At 35.7% G+C, this 27,019-nt stretch overlaps 1 protein-coding gene and 1 long non-coding RNA gene across 2 annotated transcripts; one reads left to right on the top strand and one right to left on the bottom strand.

Moving 5' to 3' along the window:
* Positions 1 to 1,156: 1,156 nt before the first annotated feature.
* Positions 1,157 to 23,427, bottom strand: LOC119079562. The gene is made up of 3 exons (XR_005088188.1): positions 22,805 to 23,427; positions 1,768 to 1,774; positions 1,157 to 1,167 (listed from the first exon to the last, which is right to left on the bottom strand). It is a non-coding gene; the product is annotated as an uncharacterized LOC119079562 (long non-coding RNA).
* Positions 7,749 to 20,812, top strand: LOC119079461 (mediator of RNA polymerase II transcription subunit 26). The gene is made up of 4 exons (XM_037187388.1): positions 7,749 to 8,201; positions 8,300 to 8,600; positions 15,781 to 17,701; positions 17,810 to 20,812. The coding sequence occupies exons 2-4, from the start codon at positions 8,541 to 8,543 to the stop codon at positions 20,011 to 20,013; spliced, it is 4,185 nt and encodes a 1,394-aa protein (XP_037043283.1). The 5' UTR covers positions 7,749 to 8,201; positions 8,300 to 8,540; the 3' UTR covers positions 20,014 to 20,812.
* Positions 23,428 to 27,019: the final 3,592 nt, after the last annotated feature.

Genomic DNA, 27,019 nt, shown 5'->3' with positions numbered 1-27,019 from the left:
TTCATTAGTTGTCCCCAACTGTAATTTTAAAAGAATTAAGGAAAAAAAACTTTTAACAGTTCAGCGTGATCTAAATGGAATGTTTTACAAATAAAACGGTGGTGAGTAATTATACTTTGGAGTCAATTGTTTACTGTTTATCATAATAATGGAATGAATGAATGGTATCATAAAATGACGTAACATTGAGGCAATGAATACACTAAATAAAGAACTCAATAAAAATGCAACTTCAAATTATACAAAACAAATAAATAGAAAGCTGAGTAATTGAGGTCTGAGCATCATCAATAGAGACAGGACGTCAAAACTGCTTGTTTTATTCGATGACAACCTGCGTCACTGTATATCTACTTCGAGTATGGAGAAAAAAATTCATTTCTTAGACACCACATTCTGTAGAATCAGACACACAGTCCCATTAGGAAGAAATCTAGCCGATCCGTTGTCTCACACAGCACGGGTGAGGTCGGTGAAACATTCTCCGATTCTCTATCAATTGTACGGATTAACATGGTGAACACGGTGAGTAGAAAAAAGTGAATTGTAAGCTGGGACCCGTAGATCACGGAATCACAATAATCTGTTGAAAGAACATACAAGATGCGAACAAACCACACCCTCTTGTATTGTAGTTAAGGGACGGCTGAATGTTAACAATGACCTGACGTTGTGGATGTAGAGATTATATAATATATATGCAAGTATGCAGGACATGGACAACAGACAACATGGAGATCAAATTTGTAACATAATTTATCCTGAAGGAGGACCCTCAAAACTCAAATATTTAAACGTAAATATAAATGAAAAGAAATTGTCATAAAACTCTTACCTTGAAGCACACTGTCACACCTGTTTATGTTTAATGTTCTCGCACCGATTGAATTAATTCGACTTTCCGTCTTACTGGTTTGCCAAATGTTTTCTTTTTGTTACTGCATTAGTTTAATTAATCCGTAACGGTTCATTAATTTACCGCCATAATTATTACGGTGCATAAAAGTTCTGTAAATAAACGGAAGGTAAGTTGGAGTTAGTGACAGGATTAGCACTTTAAACATGGCAAAAAATAGTCATTAGACGGTGTCAATTCCCTATTTTCCACTAATTTCTCTCACTATTTATTCTCATGTATCAATTAGAGAACACGCTGCTTCTTCAACTCTTCTAGAAATAGCTATCCATCTGTTATTGACAACGATGGTAAATGCAGACCCCTACGTAATGTTCTACTATATATAGCGGAATCTGTGTCACAACAATCGAAACAAAAGATTTTAAACCGAACATTAGGCGATACTTTTAACAAAGGAAGTAACAGATTTCATGATTACATGTCTCGAAAACCGAAATTCTCATGTTTAAGAGTCACTTTGAGAAAACATCGACCAATTGAAATCCAATGAGTCTCCGAATAAAGCTTTTTTGGTATGGATGGATTCGTTGGACTATGCTGAGTCATTTGTAAAAGTTTTTTTTTCAAAGCCTTTCACCTTAGGTGTAGATCTTAGTGAAAAATTCACTACACCGGATGGGGAAAAAGTATATTTAGGCAATATTTTCCTTACAACTTTTCGGATAAATGAGAAATTATGATCAAATACTAGCCTAAACGAGGTACAAAAGCAGTATCGATATGTTCGACAAAGTTCTGTTGCGTGCCTCCAGCACCACTTTTACCTCGAAAAATTGATGATTTTCGAAGAGGTCCAAAGGACGTCGCGATCCGGATACCTGCAACCTATTGATATAGGATGTCATCACTGGGCACCTAGATTATTAGAACCGAATATAAATCGCTCAGGTTAAGTGGTCGTGCGGGCAACAGTATCACTTTTTTTAAAAAGAAAACACAAAAATGACACCCCCGTGAAACTTGAGTCACTATAGCTCATCCGTATGAGCTATAAAGGTGTAAAGCTACGAGGTAAAAGTGGTGCTGCAGCCACGCAGCAGAATTTTTTCGAACATATCGATGCTGAATTTGTACCTTGTTGAGGCTAGTATTTGACCATAATTTCACATTTATCCGATTAGTTGTAAGGAGAATATTATAAAATTCTTTTACAAATTTCTAAGTCTGGAGAAAGCTTTCGGACCAGATATAACTCATAAAGTTCGGTGACCCCTTCGTTTCAAATTTCATTATAAACTGGTCGAAGTTTTCGCACTTCTTTGACGTCCTCAGCATGTGAAATTTATGACATAACTCGGAGTAAAAATGAAAAGTCTAGTTTTTGTGTGTGTATGTGTATTTGACCTCGACCACGCCTCGGATAAACAATATTCACACGAAAACCCTAATTTTGATCTTTATTCGCTAGTCATATAAAATAAATAATGGCAAGGTTTCCGACTCTGCCGATTTCTTATTAATTGTGACTAGCGTATACAAAAACGAATATATCGAGCCGAGTCAATATGTGTTGCGATTTATATAAATCTAAGAATTTGCACGAAATGATCGAAAATATGAATGGTTGCTGTCTGGACTGTTCGGTTTTACTGCTGAGTTTCTATTATCGGTTGCCTAATATAACATTTCCATGTACGCAAGTTTTCATTTGTTGAAATGCTGCAAGCCGGCTAAGAATCAAGGGTAGTTACTACGTTAATTGAAAAGTAAACGATCCATTAAGGTGAATTAGCCAAGCCATAAATATGTTTTAGTGGCAAGTATACAAAACCGGAACCATTAGACGAGCTACATTTCTGAAGAATAGTATCGAGTCTAACTTAAAACAATTTTCACTTCATGATGCTAAAAAATAATTAACAAACAGAGACGTATACTTAGTACCAGCCGATCTTATATAGTGCAATCCGACACCATTTCATTGCATCGCTAAAAAAATCATTACCTAGCGCAACCTTGGTAAATAATTTTATTCCAAGCTTAGAGCAATAGAAACATCATTTCAATTTAATTGAGTTTGACAATGCACTGCACACCCAAAGTTTTCCTATGCCTTTAGCATATAAATCCATAAATCTACAAGAAAATATTCCGTGCCGATACAGTAAGCTTTCTGTACATTATATAAGACAACGTTTATATGCATTGGGATGCACTATTTCAAACAATTGACGAACTATATAAACGTGACTTTGCCTGCGGCAAGAACTCTTCACTGATGTAATTCAACGTTCCGTCCCGGAGAACTTAATTGTCTAATGCCAGCCATCGATTAGTTTTGTTGGTAGTCAATTAAAACAGAATTGACGTTTAGATTCATCCGATGAAAATTATAATTAATGAATCATCAGCGATTGATGAATTGATTATGAGTGTACTACACTTTACGAGACGTACTTATCAATATGTCAATACAAAACTCGTCTGAATAGTCTTCCATGAATGAATGTAATGGTACCGTCAAAATATAGTTATTTATCCAACCCGAAATATTTTTGACACTAATAGATGTGTGTATAATTTTCACACGAGGATGAGTGCAACAATCGTGTGCCTATAAAAACCATTTATCAATCGGATTGCATACAACGTTTTTCACACTAACGCAACGAAAGATTTTCTTTCCGTCACTGAATTGTCAAAATGATTATAATAAAATACTGTGAGGGGTGATTGAAGCGAACGAGTAATAGTCGAACTAAAATATTGATAAAATGTAGACAAATGTAATACGGTCGTACGTACACTACTATTCCGAAAACTATGAGAACCGAGAACTATAACATACATTGCCAAAGATTCAACTTATATATAATCGGAATTAAAAGAATGTCACACAAATGATTGCGCACATTCTGGTTAAATTGGATAGGAATTTGTGTTTTGTTTACTTTGAACGGAAAATATGTTTTTTTTTTCTTTTTTAGAAATCGCATCGTACGAATTGTTTTCCCATATACTGGGTACCATAGTTGTGGATACGCAGAATGGTAATTGAAAATAGAAATAGAAAACGCACACCGGATGTGTTTGTATGTTAGAATTAGATTCCTCGGTATATAACTGGCCATAAAATTGTATGCACTTTTATGTACATACATAACGTTGGAACCGATTTTTTTTTTTTCTTCTGTCAACTCGATTCGCACGCCCAAAAATTGTTTATTTTGTCAAATTTGATTTTAACACTGGCCCCGATTAGTCTTTGTTTATTTTGTCAGTCAGTTGATTTGTTACGGGAGAATTGGAATAAACACGAAACGATTTTATTCGTAAATCTTTTTGAACAGGGAAAAAAACACCGCCCTAATCTATGAATATCGACTGTACTAATCACTGAATGAATTTGCAGCAAACAAAATGCACTAGAGAACGAATTTTCGTTTTATTATCATTCGTTTACTTGTACCAAACAAAGTCACAACTTTACGTTGCTATTTATCTATTTACTTAAACATTCCTCGACGTTATCGCATCGACTACACAAAATTATACTGGTTTTATCGAGACCGACCCACCCCCATTATATTTCGCTAACACCGAAAACACGCATTTTATCTAGATTCCAATTACATTTTTATGTTTAATGAAATGAACAAAATATTCACCTTTTTTAGCCAAGACCACATATTTAGAACACTTCTGTGAAATCGTAGTTTCACTTTGTTTGCTGTGAAATTGCTTTTCACAAAGATTTGTATTTTTTTCTTCTTCTTTCCCAATGGTGTGTCACTTCACTTTTACGATTATTTATTCCACTTGAAATCAATTGTTTCTCGACCACCGACTATCAATTAAAATGGGCCGATGTCTGTCACACAAATTGCAATCACTTTAAAATGTTAATTTTGATGAAATTGTCGTAAAATTTTCAAAAACACGGTAAAATTTATTATCGGCAGTAGCCATACCAATCAAACCAAGCAAAATTTCGAATCCATTTTGAAATTTTTTTACAAGAGCGAAAGGTTAATTCGTCACCAATTTTTCGGATTCATTTCTGGAGAGAATGAAGAGGGCTCTTGAAAGAGAGAAATTGAATTAAAATAATGAGAGTTCATTGATACTGGACTTTCTCTCAAATGTTTACAATTGTACTTTGCTCAACTGGAGCTGTTTTGTTAAGTGTCGAGGGGGTGAAAATTGAATATTACAGATAAGAACATTTTAAAATTCGATAAAAATTCTTGTATTTGCGAAGACACGAATTTTCGAAGCCCAAAAGTCTGATGTTAGGAATACAAATTGATTAGAATGTTTTATTACTTACGTCCAGTAACAAGGTGTATTAAATATAGGTGTTGCGGAATTTCGAGCCGCGTCATTCACAATAACCCACAAAGTGACATCTTCCTTATACGAAATGTGTCATTTTGTCAATTATTGTGAATGCGTAGTGGACAAAAAATGCATACTAAGAGGTAACAGTCACGTAGAAAAAAGCGACATCTTTTGAGCGTTTCATACATTGAACACACAATTTTGTTGTTTACGTTACAATGTCAAAGTGAATTCTCCTGTAAAAACACTGATTTTCCAGTGTACAATTAAAGTAGAGAAATTGTACATGTTTGAGGGCAGTCTTTATCAATGAAAGTACAAACCAGGTATGGTCTGTCCATACACACCGGAGGAAATAGCGATTTCATGTAAAAAAAACTCATTTTTCAATGATTTTCAGTGAAAGGTGAGTTGGTTTGGTGTTGAGGAATTTCGCGCCGTGTCATTCACAATAAGCCATAAAGTGACAACTTCCTTATAGAAAATGTGTCATTTTGTCAATTATTGTGAATGACCCGGCGCGAAAGTCCTAGCAGCCGTTTGTTTGTATAAAATCGCTATTTCCTCCACTCCATACAAATTTTGACATTAGACTATACCTATAGAGCAGAGTAATACTTTAATTGGTCTTGATGTTCTACTTTATTTAGTTTTATTTTTAAAAAAATTCAAATTCACAACCACGAAAGAGGTTTATCCAATATCTACCCTGGGTCATTTTTGAATTTTTTGAATTGACAATTCATCGGCAAGTGGCAACACTTATTCTTAGTTCATCCGTTCATTGATTCATTGGATCCTTTCATTTACGATATTGAAATACGCATAGACTTGCGTTTCAATATATTTCCATATAAAGTGGCGGTTCACAGCTGAAGGTGCATGAATACATTTTAAGATACCAAATTATCCTGAAACCATAAGAACACAAACCTTCCATACATTTTGTAAGACTATCACGACCTTATTAACGAAATTCCGATATTATACATTATTATGGAGAGAAAATGTACACTGTCTTCAATGAGAGATCATCAATATGTTGTCGCTAACTGAGGAGAAATTTTTTCAAAATAAATCTCTCTTGAGTTTTGCATAGCCAACGTATGGAAGCCAGTGGACTGAAAAATTTTCGCTCACTTTTAATGGTTCATCCGTTTGCTTAACATTATTAAATGCGTATCTAAATCATCAAGTGAAGGCACAGACAAAATAATAAAATTTATGCTTTGATGGCGAAATACTCTAAAGAATTTTTGAAGTACTAAGTTTGATGTTTTCAAAATCCCTGTAAATATACAAAAAAAAAAATCATATTTCAAATTCGATGTATGGTTTCCCACCATCACCATTCAAAACATCCATACTAAAATAGAACACTCATTTGGCGTCAAACATCATGAAACTCAACTCTATTCATTTTGACAGAAGCCGCCGACGCTCTAATGTTGTGCATTAGATTAAATTGCGAAAATTTTCAAACGCCGAAACAAATTAAAATATATTTTGGGATTTGTTCAATACTGGGCCGCAATTCAGCAAGGTTGTAAACTTTGGGGAGGTCACGCAGATACAGATACGCGGGTGACACACCACACTTGATGATAACATGACGGATTTCATACAAAAATTCACCTACTGTGATGATTGTCAGAAAATTCAAAATAGAAAGTGAGTACCAGGTATGGTCTAATGTCACGGCAGAGGACATAACAATTTTGAAAACGGACTCATACTATTGTGACATATTAAATGAATGCGTTCAAAAGAAATCGACCGATTTTGGAGAATCGGTCATACCTGATTATTTACATTCATTGCCATCAAATCAATCACCCCAATTCCAAGGTTCTGAAAGAACAGGTTAAGACACTTACGAAGGCGGGTGAAACAGAAATCTTGATAATTTAGACATGTATATTAATTGAAAAGTCAAGTTGAAAACAATTTTATTTTTTGTTAAGTTGAAATCGTCATATAAAATTTTCTAAAATAGCTACAGGAAAATTTTGATTCTACCGCCTTTGTGATCAACTCGAAAGAGTCTTAACCTGTTCTTTCAGAACCACCAACCTTCGAACCACCAAGCTTGTATACATATAATATTAAACAGACTAAAATTATTACTCCGATGGCCGATGAATCAACAACATTTATTGTGATGGCTAGAAATAAGGAAAGGCTCTGTAAATAAACACTGAGCGCTGTTCTCTCTCCCCTTCCATCAAAAATATGTTGAAATCATCTGATATTAAAATGTCAGACTCAAAACAAAATATAAATGCTCTCTCGGAATTCATTTGCTGCTGTCAACACACTTTACTATACATTCATCCGATTCATCCACACGAAATTAGAATTTGAAACTCAATGTGTCTGCGTCACATGACCACACACTTAATACGCGATTGGCTCGTTGTCGAAACAAAATGTCATTTTTCGTAGTGTTGCCTGATTGAAATCCACTTGGTGTGGCAGTTGACTGTGAAAACGGAATGAATAAAAGAATTTGCATCGGGTCATCCGAAATTTATCCTATATGAGATTTAGTTGTATTTTAGTCATGGCATAGTTCGAGAGAATGAAACATATACGACTCAAAAAGCTGGTTGGCAATGTTCATGTTCCGCCATTACGATCTGCACGCGTTATCCGTCGTGACATTTTCTCGCAAAAATTGGAAGAAAAACCTGAAATATTCCACTAATTTCCACTAATTAATTACTGTCTAGTTTGCTTTTGATTTTTCTTCGTTGAATTTAATGTAAAATTAACGATTTTCCGTTCGTTGTGTGCCAATTTCGTCAGTGAAAAAAATTTAGATTTTTTTTTGTTCGACTGAACGATTTTGACGGGACTGTTCGGACGAAATTTTGAAGAATAATTTTTTTTTTGATTGCTAAAAAAATCATTTCGAATTTGATGCAGCGACTCAAGTCCGAACAAAATCATTTATTTCATCACGTTTGCACAGTCTTCACGGATCCCAGTTAGAGCTCAGGTGACTTGAAAATTCCCTAACACTGAATATAAGAACAACTCAATGGAACAAACTAATTTTTCATAATTTTTTTTTTCCTTCAACCAAAATACAATTAGATTTGCGGAGCACTCGAGTGAAGGAAGTGTTATCGGCAGAATAGTTCTACATTGCAATTGGATCCAGTCGTCCGTCAACAATTAAACAGTGGAAGAAGAAAAATATTAATTTTTTTTTCATTTTCTTGAAGCTAAAATAGTGAAATTTGTGTGAATGTGTGAGGCGTGTACATGCAACATTTTTTTATGTGACACGCTAATCAGTGAATTCGGACATTCAACATTTTGGGTGTTTTGTTAAATGAATTGTTTAGCAGACGTATCACAACGACTTCAGAACGCATTGGACAGCAATTACAATGTAAGTGATGTTATACTATATTGCCCAGCAATTTTATTTTGATTATACGTAATTGTCATATTTAGCTGAACGGTTCAGGTATTTCAAAACCCTTTCATCTCCGATTGTCCGACATATCAATCAGTTCAATCGTCAAAATTTGATAAAAACATTGGCACTGACTTTCCAATTATTTATTTTTTTCTGCTTAATTTATAAGCACAAGGTTGTTCGTACCAGATCAACTCAGTAGCAAAATTACTAGCATGATACAAAAAATGGCAGCTCGTCCATAGTCAATGGAAAATTTGAAATTTAATTGTTCGGTAGATTGACATGATGTGACATTATGAATTATTGAATTACGATCTCGGTACAGGGATATTAGATCATGTTCATCCTCATTCGAGTTCATCGAAAAAATGTTTTTAATGACAATCATCCATTCAATGATGATCGGATTGTTGACCTCGGTTTTAGACTTTACAATTATTCACAAAAGCAAGTTCTCAAGCGATTGACTTTAGTCTCAGGTATATTTTCCGTGCGGTTCCGTCACATTTCAACAGGTCGAGGACCGAAGTGTTAACATGATTCTGTCACATGACCATATGTTATTGCACCGAAAAATCATTAAAATAAAGGACGCCCATGAACGCCATCACATTGTCGAATTGAAATACGCTTTCAACAAGTGGTTGAGGATTTGAATCAATGTTCGGAGATCAATTCCCTAAAAATTCTATAAATTCCATTCGGGTAAACTATTGAGCGAATTTAAGGAAACGGGGAAATCATTCCCCAAGAATGGGACCCTGATTGACGTGTTTGCTACTGTTGCTTATTCCCTTGACTGAAAGTCAGGGTCTTACACCAGAAAATACCGAAATATGTGGGTGACAAAAAAGTTCACTATGATTGAAAATGTATGAAATGGTATGAAAAACGTTAAATGTGGGTGACAAAAAATCGTTGAAGGCACGATAACTTGAGTAATTCTCAAGCAATTTGGATGAATCTTTTTTTTAAATATGTGGAATTAAAATCTCGAGGCTAAGTTCGAAGATGGGCAATGTGGGACGAAGGATCTGGAAGCTATCCAGGAAAAACAGTATTTTACACTGTTGATTATAGCCTCAATCGAAAAAGATTACTTTGATGAAATTTGATTTGGTTGCGTAGTGTGTGTAAATCGTATAAGTATGTTCTCGATAGAGTTTATTTAATAAGTGGAAAGAACAATTCCATCAGTCGATGTCCAGCTTTGAACCGGTAAACATCTCCTGCTAGCCAATTATCAAATTTGATAGTCAACTATCAAGTTGATAGTCAACTATCAAGTTGATAGTCAACTATCAAGTTGATAGTCAACTATCAAGTTGATAGTCAACTATCAAGTTGATAGTCAACTATCAAATTTGATAGTTGACTATCAACTTGATAGTTGACTATCAAATTTGATAGTTGACTATCAAATTTGATAGTTGACTAGCAACTTGATAGTTGACTATCAAATTTGATAGTTGACTATCAAATTTGATAGTTGACTAACAACTTGATAGTTGACTATCAAATTTGATAGTTGACTAACAACTTGATAGTTGACTAACAAATTTAATGCGTCTACTACCAAAGAAAGATGTTTTTTTTACTCAAGGTCTTACGGCAGAAAAATGTCATGAGCACACTATGATTGAAAAGTGTAGGAAATTTTATGAAAAACGTTAAATGTAACCATCATTCTTTGTAGGCAATATAAGATATAAGTCATTCTCAACAAATTTCTGAATATTTTTTTAAAATTCATTATTCCAACAATCAAACAAAATATGTTACAACTCCCATACGAGTGTGAAGTTTGCGGCCAGAGCGAAGCGAGGGCCGTAATTTTCACGAGTCGTAATAATTTTATGGGATATTATATTCGACCAATAGAAAAATTCAATTTTACCGATAAAAATAATAAAATACCGATAGAAATGTGGTACATGTCGCTGGCACCTCTTCAGTAAATCAGTAAAAAGTAAAAAAAATTGTCTTTCGTTCACTCTTTGTCGATTTTGGAAATATAAAGCAAAGGCGGGCCGTTCCTAGCGAATTCATCCTTTTACAAAATGTAACGAGAAGGCGTTTTGTTCGTTCCAAGGGAATTCATCCTTCTACAAAATGTAATGAGAAGGCGTTCTGTTCGTTCCTAGGGAATTCATCCTTTTACAAAACGTAACTTAAAGACGTTTTGTCGTTTTCTGAATCGACAAAAGTGAAGAAACGAAAAAAAATAAAAAATTTATCGGTCGTTTATTACCATCCACATTTTATTCACGAGTGACGGTTTTGTAAAATACCGGGGACTTCCTTTTTGTACAAAACTGTAAGAGAAGAACATCTATCGGTTTTTTTTTTTTAATTTTTACCAAAGTGAAAGAGTCCTCTCATCGTTCCACATTTGTAAAACTTCGCATCTACTCTGATTAAATATGACAAAATGGCAATCAAACAGAATAATAGATAGCTCATACGAGTGGGAAGTTTGCGGCCAGAGCGAAGCGAGGGCCGTAATTCACACGAGTCGCATTTTATTTACGATTTGTGGTTGATTGAAAATCTTGCTGCAAATTTACAAGAAAAATGAGAACTCTAAGATCATTCGATCTTCGAAGGTTTATTTGAAAAACTTTTTCTGCCAAATTTCGTTGTAATGTTTACAGTAATCGATATATTAAATGTAGGCATTTGTATCAGTGATGCTTCGGAAGTTCAACAATGAAATTGGTCAAAAATATATTGAAAAAAATTGTCAGTCAAGGGACTTGACCCGCCCAAAAGGTGGGACCTAGTTTTACGTCGGTTATTTTCACTGTATCGATGCACGTTTTCTCATCCTTGAGGTATATATTCAACAATGACGTATACACAGATGGAGGGGATTCAATATGTATAGTGAGATAGGTTTTGTTCTGGGAATATGGAACGGCGAGGGAGAGGATGTTTTAAAATCCAGAAATATATGTGGACGTCAATGTCAAAACACCTTACTACGTAGTTGCGTAGTTTCACGTAATTTCATCAAAACAATTTTTTCTGAGAGATTTCTGCGATGAATAATTAAGGCAATCATTTTGACCCTATGTGCTTCAATTTTGTGTTCATAGTTCATCGCATTCAATAAGAATAACGAATAAAAAAATTCCCGTCCGTCTATCCGAACCAAAACAAACAAAAAAGAAATTCATTTTTATCTGCAGATTTTTAATCAGAGAATCTCATTACCGATTAGATTATTTATCACGAAAAGAACACGATTTACATTTTTCGATTTCTTGATTTGACAGAAAAGAAAGAAACACAACACAACAAGCGAGATTGTTTTTCCGTTGTCCATTTGTTGTTAAATGAATTAATTTTGATTTTCGATTAAAATCGGATGTTGTCGGTTCATAGCAATTATTTTTGTGTATACGCTGCATTCTTGTACAATTCATTTTTTTGCATGGATCAGTACAATTTTGCGGCTAGGAATATTGAATCGGATTCTCGTATTCAGAAATAATTTTGATTTAAAAAGAAAATTAACATTTTATCGCACCGAACGACAATTAAATCTCTGATGCACCACAACTAATGGAAATTGTATCTTGACCTACAAAAGTGTAGATGTGCAATTCAACTTAACGTTTTGACGCGACATAACGATTTCCTCTGGGAAGGGAAAAGATTAAAGGCATTAGCACAGCGTCTAATGTTCGATCATTTTAAATTATGTAATGGAACGAATGGAACTTTTGAGTTTGCATTCTGACAATACATTAGAGCGAGTTTGAATAAGTGCCGGTACATACAACAGTGAATAGGGCAATAGGACATACAACATATTTTGTTGCAATTTTTTTTTCTTTTCTTTTTCACTGGAAACTCCAAGGGAAACTTCCAAACCTTAATGAGTTTATTGGGTTGCAAGTTTTTTTTTTGTAGTCATTAAAAAGTCATTATAAATGTTTTGAGAATCAATGCGGCGTTATACCTTTCTGGATGTCAGGTCAAGGAATTTGTAGTCCGCTTTTTTCACTTTTATTTTGTAAATGTTGCCAATTTTATCAAGTTTATTACAGATTGAGAATCGTAGGAACCGACAATTTTAATTTAATTTTTGTTATCTATCCACATGTCGCTATTTATGTTACTTATGTATTAGACATGCATAATAATGTAGATATTGCATGTAGAATAGGTTGGATTAATAATGTTGAGAGTGTTACTTCGCGATTCTCTCACACTGTAAAATTTGAAAAGATTTTTCGAATGACAATAATTCACGCCATTAGTCGTATAAATTTATACGTCAGAGAGAGCTTTTTTCTCCTTTGTTACGATCTGTCAGTTTTTCTATTTTGCGATTTAGTATGGAAATGAAAACTAAAATTGAGATATCTTTGCTGTTTTAAGTGGTTTTTCATATTTTTTTGGACCAAAATGTTTTAAAATGTGTTTAATAAACAAATTATAAAATAGAAAAAAATATTTTCACACAATCTGGTAATGCCAATCGATTACAAACACATTTTCAAACATTTTGGTCCAAAAAAAATATGAAAAACCACTTAAAACAGCAAAGATATCTCAATTTTAGTTTTCATTTCCATACTAAATCGCAAAATAGAAAAACTGACAGATCGTAACAAAGGAGAAAAAAGCTCTCTCTGACGTATAAATTTATACGACTAATGGCGTGAATTAGCGAAGTTCACATTATCCCCAACAATGACGCAGCCCGTAAAGAAACGATCTTTTCAAAAATCAAAGGTCACAACCTATAAAAATCATCTACTCTATCCAGTCCCAAAGTCCACAGAATACACGCAGCATTGCCTCTTTGTATCGGAATTGAAATTTTCTGCAATAAATAATCCATTGAACGCGGTTCCCCTGAAGCGGCCTTCATAATTTTTCCTAATTTCTCAATGAATTTCTTTGTTAACAGCCTACAGCCCGAAGTCTCGAAAGCTAGAGGAGTAAACAAATAATTTTCTTTTAAACGCTTATAATGATTGTTCCGCGTTATCCGCAATCGACCGCTGTTTCTTGCTAGATTTATTAATGTATGAGGGCGCCAATGTATCTCTTACTGTTACATCCCAAATAAGAAATTTCCCATTACTCCATGGAATCAGCGTCATTCCATCAGGTCTTTTACTATCATCTTTAGACATACCTGGCGGTTGTAACATGGTTGGAAATCCTGCTGAAGAGAATGCATGAGAAAAAACGTTGTTAACTTCATCATGCGCAGCAATTTTTTTAATTTTCATTTTGCATGATAAACCGTGTAAGCCATCTTTTTGAACCATTCCACCACAAACACACTTATGTTCCTCGCATAAATCAGAACCTAAACGAAGACCAACCGTAATTCTAGCAGAATCTCCAACTTGCTAGTTTGAACGTCTTATATATGAATTTAGGGATTTGTTAATTTGTCAACTATTTTATCCCAACGCGACATTTTGTGACGTCATCGTTATATCCCTAATGGTCTAAATCATACTTTGGAATTTCATTATCCCATTTTGTTGTCTCGTTTTCGCTCATGCGATAAAGCAGTATATTATCAATGATGATCAATGATGGCTCGGCAAGCCTCCACTATTCCCCTTATATGATCATAATCTACAATTACTGCCTTCCCCACGCAAAAGTTGAACATTACCTAGCAATTGTCGTCTGGAAAACTTTAGCAATTTTCGCCTTGCGAAAATCATTCATTTGGAATATTTTCGTAAACTTTAGTGTGGAATTCAACTTTCGCATGTGGTAGGCAGTAAAACAGAATACATTAGATGCTGCTACGTTATTCATTGAGCAACAAGCTTCTGTAACTGTCTCTTCGATGAGTGAAAAATTTGTATATCCGAGCCAAAGGCGAGCACACTTCGGAATTTTCGTTTATCACAAAATTGTTACCTCATTTAATGAATTACTTTCACAGATTGGATGCTGTGAACCTAGTAGTATGCCCAGTTTACGCATCATTTATGAATGACCAGTAAAAAGATTTTTTTCTGATTCTGGAGTTATAGGATGATTCTGTGACCGTCGTTCATTCTAAATGTTAAGATAACGCCAATGCGATTGCTTTTTGTTCTCGATAACTCACTCGTTCAATTAAGTTGTGAAACAGAAACGTTGGAACATTATCACAATGTTCTCAAAGTCAATGATAAATAAATTAATTGAAAATACAAATTTTGCGGTTCCGGTTTGAGTCTGAGATAGAATGGAAAACACAAAATTTCCTGGTAGTTAATTTGCTTTTTAAATTTTGCAAAGATTAATAACTTTCGAAGAAGAAACTAAAAGACAATGATAGCAGAACAAATTCGAGGACTATTTGACCTACATATTGACTTTGAATACTTAATAAATAATCAAATTTTTGTCCGTTCTTTCAACTTTACATACTGTAGCTCGAGTATATTTTGCATTTAAACCCAAAACTCATATTTCTCCAAATTATCAACGTAAAACGGTTATTGATTTATCTGTATTTCGATATCCCTAAAGATTTAAAACCACTTCGCAAATATGATACGAGAAAATTGCTAGCGTGTAATTTCTCTGCAGTTTTTGTCTTCGCAATACTTACATGAAATTGCATCCAATGCGCAGATGTATTTCGCCATATAACGAAAATATGCTCATCATTAAAAAATGTTCAAAAAAGGGCTACCTGACATCGTAAAAGGTATATATGAGTCACAAAATACAATAGATTCTCAGAGATTTTATCGATTGTACGTGAACGATAAATATGGTCTTTTGGATGACTAAGAAATATAAACCGACTCGAGTATCACAGGAGATAGTTTTTCTGCTACTGCAATGTATCCCCACACAAGTGACAATCGAAAAGCATGTAATATTAAGTTCTCAACAGACTTACGCACATTTGTTACTCGTTTGTTATCAATGGCGAAGTCATGGTAAAGATCGAACTACCTACCCTAACATTCAAAAGGAAGATTTGTGGCTCTCCAACTCTTCTTGACTTTACTTTTCCGTGCTGAGAAATCCTCATCTTATTGACGAGCCTATCTTTAAATCCACTTTGTCTAAGTCAGAGCCCACGAAAACGTTCCTTCAGTTTTTTTCATTTTCCAGTTAAAAAAAAAATTCGTTTTATTCTAACGTTACACAAATCTTTCAGGTCATCGACATGCCAACGGTATTGGAGGTTATCACAGTGTTGGAGGGAACGACGATCACAAAAGAGCAACTGGAAACCACCCGACTAGCCAAATACATCAATCAACTACGTCGCAAGACATCAAATGATCAACTAGCCCGTCGCTCAAAAAATTTATTAAAAAAATGGCGTGAAATGGTAATACCAAATCAAAATACTGTGCAACCACAATCGACTGCAAATGCACCGCTATCCCATCCATCTTCTGCAATATCACCGAGATCAGTTTCCAATCAAGCTTCAAATCGTTTGGCTGGCAACACATCATTGTCGAATGGCGGCACTCCGACCGCTCAACATCTGTCCACATGGTCACCGCTCTCACAAAATGTGAAAGGTGCCGTCTTATCAAAAGAGAATATGATTCGTCGACCGATGCCAACAACGCCACAATCATCGGTTCAACATAAATCGTCGTCTATGCCCATGACTAGCACTACAACTCCCAAATTTCCGCCACCCATTCTCAACACAAACAATGGCAGCAATAGCAGTCTAGTAACATCTCACGCATCTCCAGCCAACCCAGCGGCAATCAACTCCACTAAAGTCACTAGTCGTTTGTCATCAGCCCAACCGATTAGCTTTGCGAATCTAATTAGTCAGGCTGAAGTAAACCAACATATCGATGGACCCAAAAAAGTCAACCCCAACACAAATTCGTCCAATCGCAACATCAACACAATTGACATTAGCAATCTATCGCAAAGTCCGAAAATGCCAAAAATTCCTCGTAAAAATAATGTTTCTGGTGCTACGGCTGAGAACCATCGGTCGGCGAGTCCACAGTTTCTAATGGGAAACCGAACTTCGAACTTTCGTTTACCACCGCATAATGATGTCGATGATGCCAACAGTCGTCCATCATTCACCAACATAGAACATCAAACCAAACTTGAACAACCGAACAACAATTCACGCAAGACGTTCAACGGTTTCGGCAATATGTTCCTGTCCAATGCAAAGCCATCAGTTCCAATCACTTCGTCCGACATACACGATTCTCATTCCGGTTCGTCATCGATGATTTTGGCACCGGTGTCGCAAGCGTCGCTTTCGATAGCTGCAACAACAGTACCAGCTTCATCGATTGAAATTACAGACAGTCAAAAGCACAAAAAGCGTAAACGAGAAGAGAAAAGTAAAGAACGGAACAGCAACCGAAGGAAAGATGCAACTAGTTTGGGTACAGCATCATTCGACAATAGCATATCGAATAGCAGTTCATTGGGCATGTTCAATAGTGCTACCAATACGACCAATACCACTAACTTGGGCAGCATCGTACCGTCAACACATAAACTATCTGAGCTGACCTTTACCGGCAAATTTTCAAAATCCGATGACGCAATCATCAACATTGATACTACAAGTGGTAGTAGCAGTCCCAAGCAAATGATTGGAGGCCGCACCGATAGTCTAATGCAAGAAAGTCCGTGTGACAGTCCCATGTTATCGGTTGAAAATTCCAATGAAAGTGAGATCGGCGACTCGATACTAAAATCCTCGAATCTGTTAGCGACTACCGCAGCGCCGACTACAGCAGTGCCATTAGATACGTTAGATTCATCCCGATTGGAGTCTTCAAATATGCCAACGCCGAAAAAACGAGGACGAAAAAAGGGTTCGACTGGCGTGGATAGAAATATGTCGCTAGCGGGCCCGTCATCCAGTCAGCCAATATTTGGATCGGTTTCGGTGCTTAAGTCGAAAATGGATTCGATGAGAAGTGTCAAGAAGGTGAAAACAACGAAAGAGTTGCTAGCTGAACTACAAAATCGGAAACCGCCATTGACTGGCAATGGCAGTGGTTCAACGAATTCTTCACCAATGTTGGAATTGCCTATACAATCTCTGGTATCACCTTCATCGCTGTGTTCAGGTTAGTATTCAGAATAGAACTATATTTCCTGTACAAGAGAAACTGTCTAACGACAATACTAATGTGATGCGCCTTCTAACGTGGATACTAAAACCATTTTTTTTACAGACAATTCTCAAACGAATTCAACCGACATGCGTTCCACAACGGCTACCCCCGTCTCTCTGCAAACAGCACCAACGCCTGAACCGCACACCGATTCACTTCCGAACAATGATCAACCAAAGAAACAGACAGCCGATTCGAAAACGATCGATCAACAAAAAGGCATCGATGACGAGATTATGGAGCTAAGACGTCAATTGCCGCCAGTAGACTTCGATGCTGTGAACAATTGGTCCGATCATGACGCGGATGTAGCTTGTACGTGTAAATTAATCGAATTGGATCAACCTCTACCGAACGCCGACATGAACTCGTTTGACGAAACAACTGCGATGGAGGGAGGCGAAAAAGTATTACAAATCGAAGTCAAGCTAACCAAAATAGATGAACAATTACCAAAGGTACCACCCGATTTAGCCGATGCCACACAAATTGGTAAATCGATAAAACCGCCAATTCAAGTCCAGCTGCAACAGAAACCCCCTCGAATTAAATCGATATTCGATTTGGATTTCGACGATGACGACGATCCAATCCATCGATTCACAACCAATACGGACGACATTAAGGTTGAGCCCGTTGAAAGTGCTGCTAAGCTCAGCGATCCTAATAATTCCAATTCGATGCCATCATCATTGAAAGAAACAGAAGAGTGCAATGCTGAGAAATCAACGACCAATGCATTATCTGTACCATGTCTTCCTCCACCACCGATACCTGTGAATGAGCCAACAATATGCCAACGCTTCGAAGTTGTAGAAGATGCACTGTGTCCGGCAAAGGCGCATTTTATAACCAGTAAAAATTGTGTCACACGATACCATGTGGATACATTGCACAATTGCTTCATACCGAATGTGAATGGCAACTGGAGTGTGATCGAATCTGACGGAATCAAATCCGAATCGACCGACAGCAAAGAGTTTGAAGAGTTGAAATTTGTCCCGAAGTACGATCACATGCGGCTGGATAAGATTCCAAAAAATATGAGAGACTTTGACATGGGTTGGTACAGACAGAGAAAGCTGCGGAAAAAAGTCGTGAAAACAGAAGCTGTAGATATCCAGCCACCGGATTGTGGTAATGTGGACCAAGATGAAACGGAAGTTATTAGTAGTCGTTTAAGCAATAGTAGCCAAACAAATGTTATAGATGTAACGCATAGTGATGGACGGGATGAGCTAAATTGTGATTTGAAGACTAGTTGTATGGATGATGGAAACGTCGAAGATGTTTCACGGGTAAATGAACTGGAAGCAATGGATGGACAATCAGAAGAATGTGTCGCCTCAACGGACAGTCGAAAGCGGAAGGCAAGCAAACGGAAAAGTGTCAAATACAAAATTCGGAAAAGTTCCAGCGATTTCAGTCGTGATTTGGATGGTGCTGGTGGACCATATGATGGAATCGGCGATGGCAGCGATCCAAAGATTGAAGCGCCCACTCGCATTATTCTGAAATTCAGTCGGCAAGTGACAACCGATGCGGATGTGGAAGACGGCGAAGATGATGATGATGACGATGATTATGATGAATCAGATGAAGACGAAGACGACGGTGAGGAAACGTTTGATGAGTGCGAAGAAGAAGATGAAATCATGGATGACGTCGAAGACGGCAGTTTCGTTCATGATAAAGATGATCTGCTAGAGTATAATGATCAGAGCAATTGCCATTCCAATGACAATATCAGAGAAATCAATATCGTTGAGAACAACAACGATGATAACGAGAAATTTGTTCGAAATGTTGATTTAAGCGCAGATGTAATGGATGTTGATCATTTCAAATTACGTAGATTCGATGCCGACGACCACGAATGCCGACCGCCATCAATCAAATTCGATGATCATTTATCATCATCATCTCACCGAACTTCACCACCACTACCGCTTCCAGTCAGTCAACTTCCAGCACATTCGGAACTGGAACTGAATCATACCGATTCGAATCGAATGGATGTTGTCACGACTCCACAATCAATGGACTGCGATGACAATGAGGATGATGATGATGATAAGACTGGTGAACAGCTGCCGTTGGACAACAATGAACAGCTGGCGAGTTTTAATAATGTTTCCAATGAAAATGAAAGCGGTATACGACCAACTCTGAGCCAAGAATTCAAAGAATGGCACGAAGTTGTTCGAGTTAGATCATACAATGATGAACTATTAACCATTTTGCCTTACGTAGTTATCGATTAAAGAAATAAAAATTTAAAAAGAAAAATGGGAAATGAAATGAATTTAAAAGGAAAGAAGAAAAAGTTTAATTTAATTTGAAAGGAAGAAAGATTTTTTTTTGTACTCTCATAGTTGATGAGCAAGCCCAATCTGGCATCTGAAATTAAGAATAAAATTGAAATTTCTTGGATGCGTAGCACTCCATTGTTTTTGTTGTAAAAATTTTCTTTTCTATTTTTTTTTTCTTTGTTACATTGCCCTAATTCAAGATTAAATCCAAAAAAAAAAATAAACAATGAACTAGAAAAAGACAAAACTCTTGACTTCATCACTGGAAACGAATACATTTTGCAAAGTATTTATTACTAAATGGAGAAATTGATCGTACACGAGACAAACGGTACGCGTCTCTTTGAGTTTTATGTCAAGTTAATATATATTTTTGATCATTTTGTTAATTTTGTTGGACGAAATTCGAAAAAGAAAAAAATTTGTTTTTGTTTAATTTAGTAAAAAAAAGAAGAAAAATTCATTTTTCCAAAAAAAAAAAAAGAACTGAAATGTGTAGATCGCGTGTGTTATGCACGTTGGACAGATTTAACAAACAAAAAGTGATGTAATTTGATAAAAAAAGGAAAATTTAAGAATTGCAACTGCAAGACACACACACACACTTAATGAAGAAACAAAATCACACATTATGTAATTCTCGCCTAGTAAAACGACTAGAATAGAATTTGTGTATATAAAGTCTAGGTTAAGTCATAAATTATTGAACTCCGAAATACGGAAATACAACCTTACATACAAGCATTAACAATTTTGTTGTTTTTTCATTTGAAATGTGTACTGATAGCCCGAATGTAACCATCTTTTCGGAAAGCTTCAAATTTCCATAATTTCTCGTAAATTTCATTCAAACAATTTTCACCAATTCACTTTGAATTTAATTTGATGTTAAGAAAATTTGTGATAATTGGAGAAACTTTAGGAAATTTGAAGAAAAAATTTACTCAAAAATACATCACCATCTGCAGAGGCGCTGGATTTGGTTTTAAATGTACAATCAACAGAATAACAGACTTCCACGCACGGCGACGAAAGCACCACAGATTCTGCGACTCCAACCAATTAATAGAAGCCATATTTCCAAAGGTAGGTACCGACCGATCATCAGCTAAAGCAAGCAAAACACTATTTTACTAAAGGAAAATAGTTTTCTGAAGGAAAATTTCGAAATATTCCTTAAAATTAGTAAAAATAAATCCTCAAAATTCCTGAATTCGTAAAATTCCTAAATTTGCACAGCCAGTAAAAAATCGATCTTTTCAAAAAACAGAAATTACAATAAATAAAAATCGTCCACTCTATTCCTTCCCAACGTTCCAAGAATACATGCTGCGTTTCCTATTTGAATAGCAATTGAAATTCTTTGCAATAAGTAATCTGTTGAACGCTTTTCCCCTGATGCTTTTTTCATCAAAGATCCTAATTTCGTGACAAATTTCTTTGTTTCTGGGCCCATGCAACCTAAAGATTCAAAAGCAAGCGGGGTGAATATATAATTTTCTTTAAGTTTTCTATAATGATTATGCTTTAATCTCTCCGCTTTCTCTGCAACTGAGCGTGCTTTTTTAGACGTTTCACCAATGTATGAAGGAGCCAACGTATCACGCACTGTCACATCCCATAAAAGAGATTTACCATGACTCCACGGAATTAGAGTCATACCATCAGGTCTTTTACCGTCATCTCTAGAAATTCCTGGTGGCTGTAACAAAGTTGGAAAATCTGCAGCAGAAAAAGCATGAGAAAACTCTCTGTTTACAGAATCATGTCGCGGCGTTATCCCTGTCTTAAGCTTGCATGATAAGCCATGCAAACTAGAGATGTGCGGGCCGACCTATTTTCAAAACCCGACCCAGCCCGGCCCAGACTAATTTTTGGTGCCCGAGCCCGGCCCGACCCGAGAATTTTGTAGTAAGGCCCGGTCCGGCCCGACTCGGCCCGTATTTTTTTTTTCCTGAGGGAAAAAACCTAAAATTGGCGCGCCTAACAAATGGAAATCGTTCGGTTACCTATACGTTATAATAATGTAGTCTCACAAATCTGTCAAACGCTTGAAAGTAAGCTTACGCTCGGACTGTATTGCAATTTTTCTTTAAATTTTAGTTTAATTTTTCACATTTTTTAAAAAGACGAACAAAGTCGGGCCAGCCCGAATCTTTGTTTTCGAAACCCGAGCCCGCCCGAACCCGACTAATTTTTGAAACCCGGACCCAAGCCCGGTCGGGCCGGGCTGGGCCGGGTCGGGTAGGTGAATTTCGGGCGGCCCGCACATCTCTAATGCAAACCGTCCTTTTTAACTAACTCACCACAGACACACTATACTCCTCGCATAATTGGGATCCTAAATGCAGACCAACAGCAATTCTCGCAGCATTGTTATCTAATAACAACCCTAGCTGACTCGACGGGACAACTTGCAGCCACTTTGAAGATTCTTTAGTAGATGACGCAAGCAGTCTCGCACGATCAACAGATTCACCAGATTCAAACATCCCACTAAACTTGCTAAATTTAAGATTTTCAATTTCAATTTCAATTTATTCGGTAATTTGGAACAAAAAGGAAGATCTTTATATACTAATGTTCTGCGCGAAAATCAAAATAAAGCAAATTTACAAATTAAGTAAACAGACGATATATCGAAAAACTCGAACTATAGAGATGGAAAATAAGACGTTAACGTTAGAGTTTGGTTACAGTAGGAAAAAAAAAACAAAATTAAATAAAAACTAAATTGACTCACCACGGTGTGCTTGAACGATGGCTAATTAAAATTGTAATGTAACTCAAATTTTATTGTAGATTAATGTTAGTCGATGTCCACTGATCATAAATCAGGGCAAGTAGTCGGAAAGTGGACGGCAACTTTTTGAAATAATTTTGAAAAACCATATTTTAATGGGTAAAGCGTTTTTCCTGCACAACAGTTTCAACATGTAGGTCGTATTATACAGTTTAAATTAAATGCTGTTCAATTACCTTTCGAACGATACCACACTTTCTATATTTGTGTTTATGGGGGTGATGTTAGAAGAATATTTTCATATGAGTAGGTACTTTAGTTCATTTATTCAATGTTGAAAGCTAAGATAGATATAAGTCGTGACTCTTTGATGTTAATTTCGTATTCTAGGACCTATTCTTCACTAAAAATGGCAACAAGGAAACGTAAAAGATACGAAAGACTCTGATCACATGGGTGGCAGCACGCCCAAGCAACACCCAATCGAAATCTACAACGAGTTGACATTTCAAACAATCTGTGATGAGTCTGTTCAATAAAAGCATCTATTTGTCAAAATTTGTGTGTGATCAACTCATAAGTGTCTTGACCTGTTCTTTCAGAACCTTGCACTGAGCGACGTTCTCTCTCCTCTTCCAACAAAAATATGTTGAAATCATCTGATATATTAAAATATCAGACTCAAAGTGTTGACGCTCATTGAATTTTAATTTTAAATGAACGATTCGATAAAAAAGTGAACCGAAAAATACATTTTCATGTGTTGGGGCCGAAAATGAGGGAGTTTCGAGATTTTTCTCTGGTTTTCGACCGCTTACATGAAATTTTTTTGAGTATCTGTTTTGGACGATTGATTTTAGGCACTTGTGCACTCGCGAAATTGCCTAAAAACAATAGTACAAAACAGATACACAAATAACTAATTCAACGCTTCCTTATATGAAAATGGCGCTACGTAAAAAGACCTTCGCACTTTCCATTTTGAATTTCGACCGCACTTACGGCCCTTACGGCGTGAATAGTGTAGTTGCACCAATGCTCGGACAATTAACTTTTTTTTCGACTTTGATCAGGGATTATACAAATATTAGCAGCTATTTCGGATTGATTGTATTTTTCTTTACTCAAAAATATCATTGAGTGTGGTATCGTTGTAAAGCTTAGACTGCAGGCTGATCAGGCATTATTGTTTTGTTGCAGACAGGGTCAACCTGTGTATTGCAGATGAGTCCTAGTTTCGCCGAGGATGGTGAAAATAAAATTTTTCAAATATTGTACAATTCAGACAAATTTTGTAAAATCCATTCTTGGCGTTTAATAGAGCATGGAATCCTCTACCAATATCGCCATGCAAAGAGTTTCAAACTTTCTTCGTCTTGCATATATCACCATTCAAAAATGTCGAATTTTCGACTTTAGCTGGCTGTAGCTACGTGGTCAAGTTGTCGAGGGGAGCCATTTCAATACGAATTAGCTTAGAATTAGTCCCTCTATCCATTGCGATAACAATCTGTATTCAAATTGACTCGTCGGTCCCGCACGGCCATGAGTGCCGGTTCTCCGAAACAACTGGAAAATTTTGTAAACTGAATGTGGTTCCTTATAGTACTCGAGTCCCTCAATAAGAATATAAAAAAAATCAGAGGTGGTGTCGCGACTCTATTTAAGTTTTGTTCAACCCCACCGTGGGACGTGTAACCAAGAATTGGTCAAGGTTCGGTATTAGCAGCATCGAATTTTTTGGTATACTTCAATGACACTTCGGAAATTACAAGAGATGCAAACTTCGCTGACGATAAGAAGATAGTCCGCAACAGCATCTCTTCCGCCAACGATACACATTTTCTAAACGAATCAGTAAATGGTTTTACATTGAATGCCGACAGGTCATTATAATATCTCATAGGAAGTCACCAATTTTATCCGAGTATTATATGGATGGTAAGCTAGTCGAACGAGTATTCAGTACCAAAGATGTTGGTGTAACGTACGATAATAAGTTTTCTCCCGACGATCATGCCGAGATTGCCTCGAACAAATGCTTTCATTTGTTAAAAGACAAACGTTTAACGTTGATACTGCCAAGATGCTTTACTCAGCTGTTGTTCGATCACATCTAGAATTTGCTAGTATCATCTGGGCTCCCCATCACATTCAATCTCCGGAAAGTATCCAACGGCAATTCGTCCTATACGCAAATCTGGTGCGTTATATTGATGACAACATAGACCTGAAACACGTACCGTCTGCGCCCATTCCGACTCAATTACTCAAAGTTACTACGTATACAAATTTATTATGGGCCATGCATCGTGCCTCCCTTACTGTGTGGATGTTATTGACCAGGAATCCTCAGTCAGGATAATACCAATTTATGAGAGTAGTTTTAGTTGGAATCTCTACAGAGCCGACCGATAATAGCGCCGATAATAAAACATTTTTATTTTAGTTTAAATTGTGAACCATCTCTTTATATCATTCTCATTGCAAGTACATAATATATATATATATTAAACAAGCCAATTTTTAGTGTTTGAAGTATAGTTTTTTGTTTTGTTTGTTTTAAATCAAATTTTAATTTTTAAATGTTTTTGAAATGTAGAGTTAGTTTTCTTAAAGATTTTTGTTTGTTTTTCTAAATGACAATCCGAATCTTTACAATTTGCTCCAATTTGCTACTATCAATTCTTTACGGCAAAAATTTCTTCATCATCAGATCGATTGGTTGGTTAATTCATCTCATTTTGTTTTCAGTTTTTTTTTTTATCTTGCTTAATCAAAGAGAAGATGCGCTTTAATATGTTTGGAACAATTTACTTGTAGAGAAACGTTTACTTAAGTACATAGTAAAATCCGTGATGTCAATCAACGTTAACGTTCATTGAAAGTAAAAAATGATTTGGTGTCTGATATTTTTAGGGATCGCAATTGCATTTCATATTAAAAACAACGTAGAGTTAAACGGAAACATCCAAGCAAAAAATTGATTCCAATGTTTTGTGCCCAACATCAATTCTGAAATTTTTTGTTTTCAAGATTTAAATTACTCGGTTTTAGTTTAGGGCAGGAGATCACAGCCTACTTTCGGGAAAACATTTTCTTCAATTTTCATGAACTTTCTCGATTTTTTTGAAACTTTTCTCGAAATTTTCAAAAAATGTTTTTAAGACATTTCGATAAAATCGATAAAATCACGAAATATTAAGAAAATATTTAATCGAAAATTGACGCTGCAAGAGATAACGTTTGTGATATTTCTTTCAATTTTCATGACAATTTTGATCCTTTCAAATGATAAAATTTGTGTTCTCACTTCTCTTCTTGATTTTAAAAGTTGATTACATACTTCCACTGCTTGACTTATCGTTTAATGAGTTAACTAATGATAATAATATTCTTACGTGTACTTGTTATTCTCATAATTAAATCTAAATTTTCTTTTAAACACTAAATTTGATACTTTTTTATGTTTTTCTTTCTTTCATTTTTTTTAATTAAGTTATACACACATATAAAGCATTTTCAACTGTTGTTGTTTAATGGTTTCTGTTTTCTTATTTCTTTTTTTTTGTGTTTAATAAATTTTACATGTACACAAATATCTATTAGAGTGTGTGTCTTTTCTTTCATTTTGTATATATAGTTTCTCATCACCTCTAAAAAACAAAAATGTTAAATTAATAACAAAAAAAAAACTTAAAAAGAAAACTATTTTTATGGCAAGAAGAAAACATTTAAAAGTTAAAAAATTGTAATGCAGACCATACGGTTAGAGCATTGTTTGGGTGACCAAACAAAAAAAAACCGGTCAACCGTATCATATAATTCTGCATTTTGATCTAATAACCTATGGCAAGTCGAAGGTAAAATAGAACAAACTAACATCAAAACATCAATAAAAATGGTTCAATCGACACTTCAAATGCTATTTTGTTTCTATAATATAAATGTTGGACATGTAACACCTCTTTTTCATATAAATGTGAACAGCTTCAGGGACGGGAAAGTAATACATGATAACAGTTCACAGACGGCCAGCATATTTCCAGCGTTAATGTTGAATGTAAAGCCGTTGATACGAAATCTTTTACTTCAGTTGTTTTAACATAACACTTGTCAGAGATAGAAGTTTGTCGCTCATATTTATCATTACTGTGTATAGAGCGGATATCTAGACGGTCCGCTTGTTTCAATCAATGTCGTGAAATCTAACAA

The sequence above is a fragment of the Bradysia coprophila genome, unplaced genomic scaffold, assembly GCF_014529535.1.
Source record: "Bradysia coprophila strain Holo2 unplaced genomic scaffold, BU_Bcop_v1 contig_324, whole genome shotgun sequence".
Classification (NCBI taxonomy): Eukaryota; Metazoa; Arthropoda; class Insecta; order Diptera; family Sciaridae; genus Bradysia; species Bradysia coprophila.
Note: the sequence above shows the minus strand (reverse complement) of the source record. Positions and strands in the feature narration are given on the sequence as shown.

Bases quoted from the DNA above. Each gene is read 5' to 3' on its own strand.
- LOC119079461 (XM_037187388.1), top strand. From the start codon at position 8,541: ATGAATTGTTTAGCAGACGTATCACAACGACTTCAGAACGCATTGGAC. The intron at 8,601-15,780 runs GTAAGTGATGTT...CAAATCTTTCAG, and splicing joins CATTGGACAGCAATTACAAT to GTCATCGACATGCCAACGGT. The intron at 17,702-17,809 runs GTTAGTATTCAG...TTTTTTTTACAG, and splicing joins ACCTTCATCGCTGTGTTCAG to ACAATTCTCAAACGAATTCA.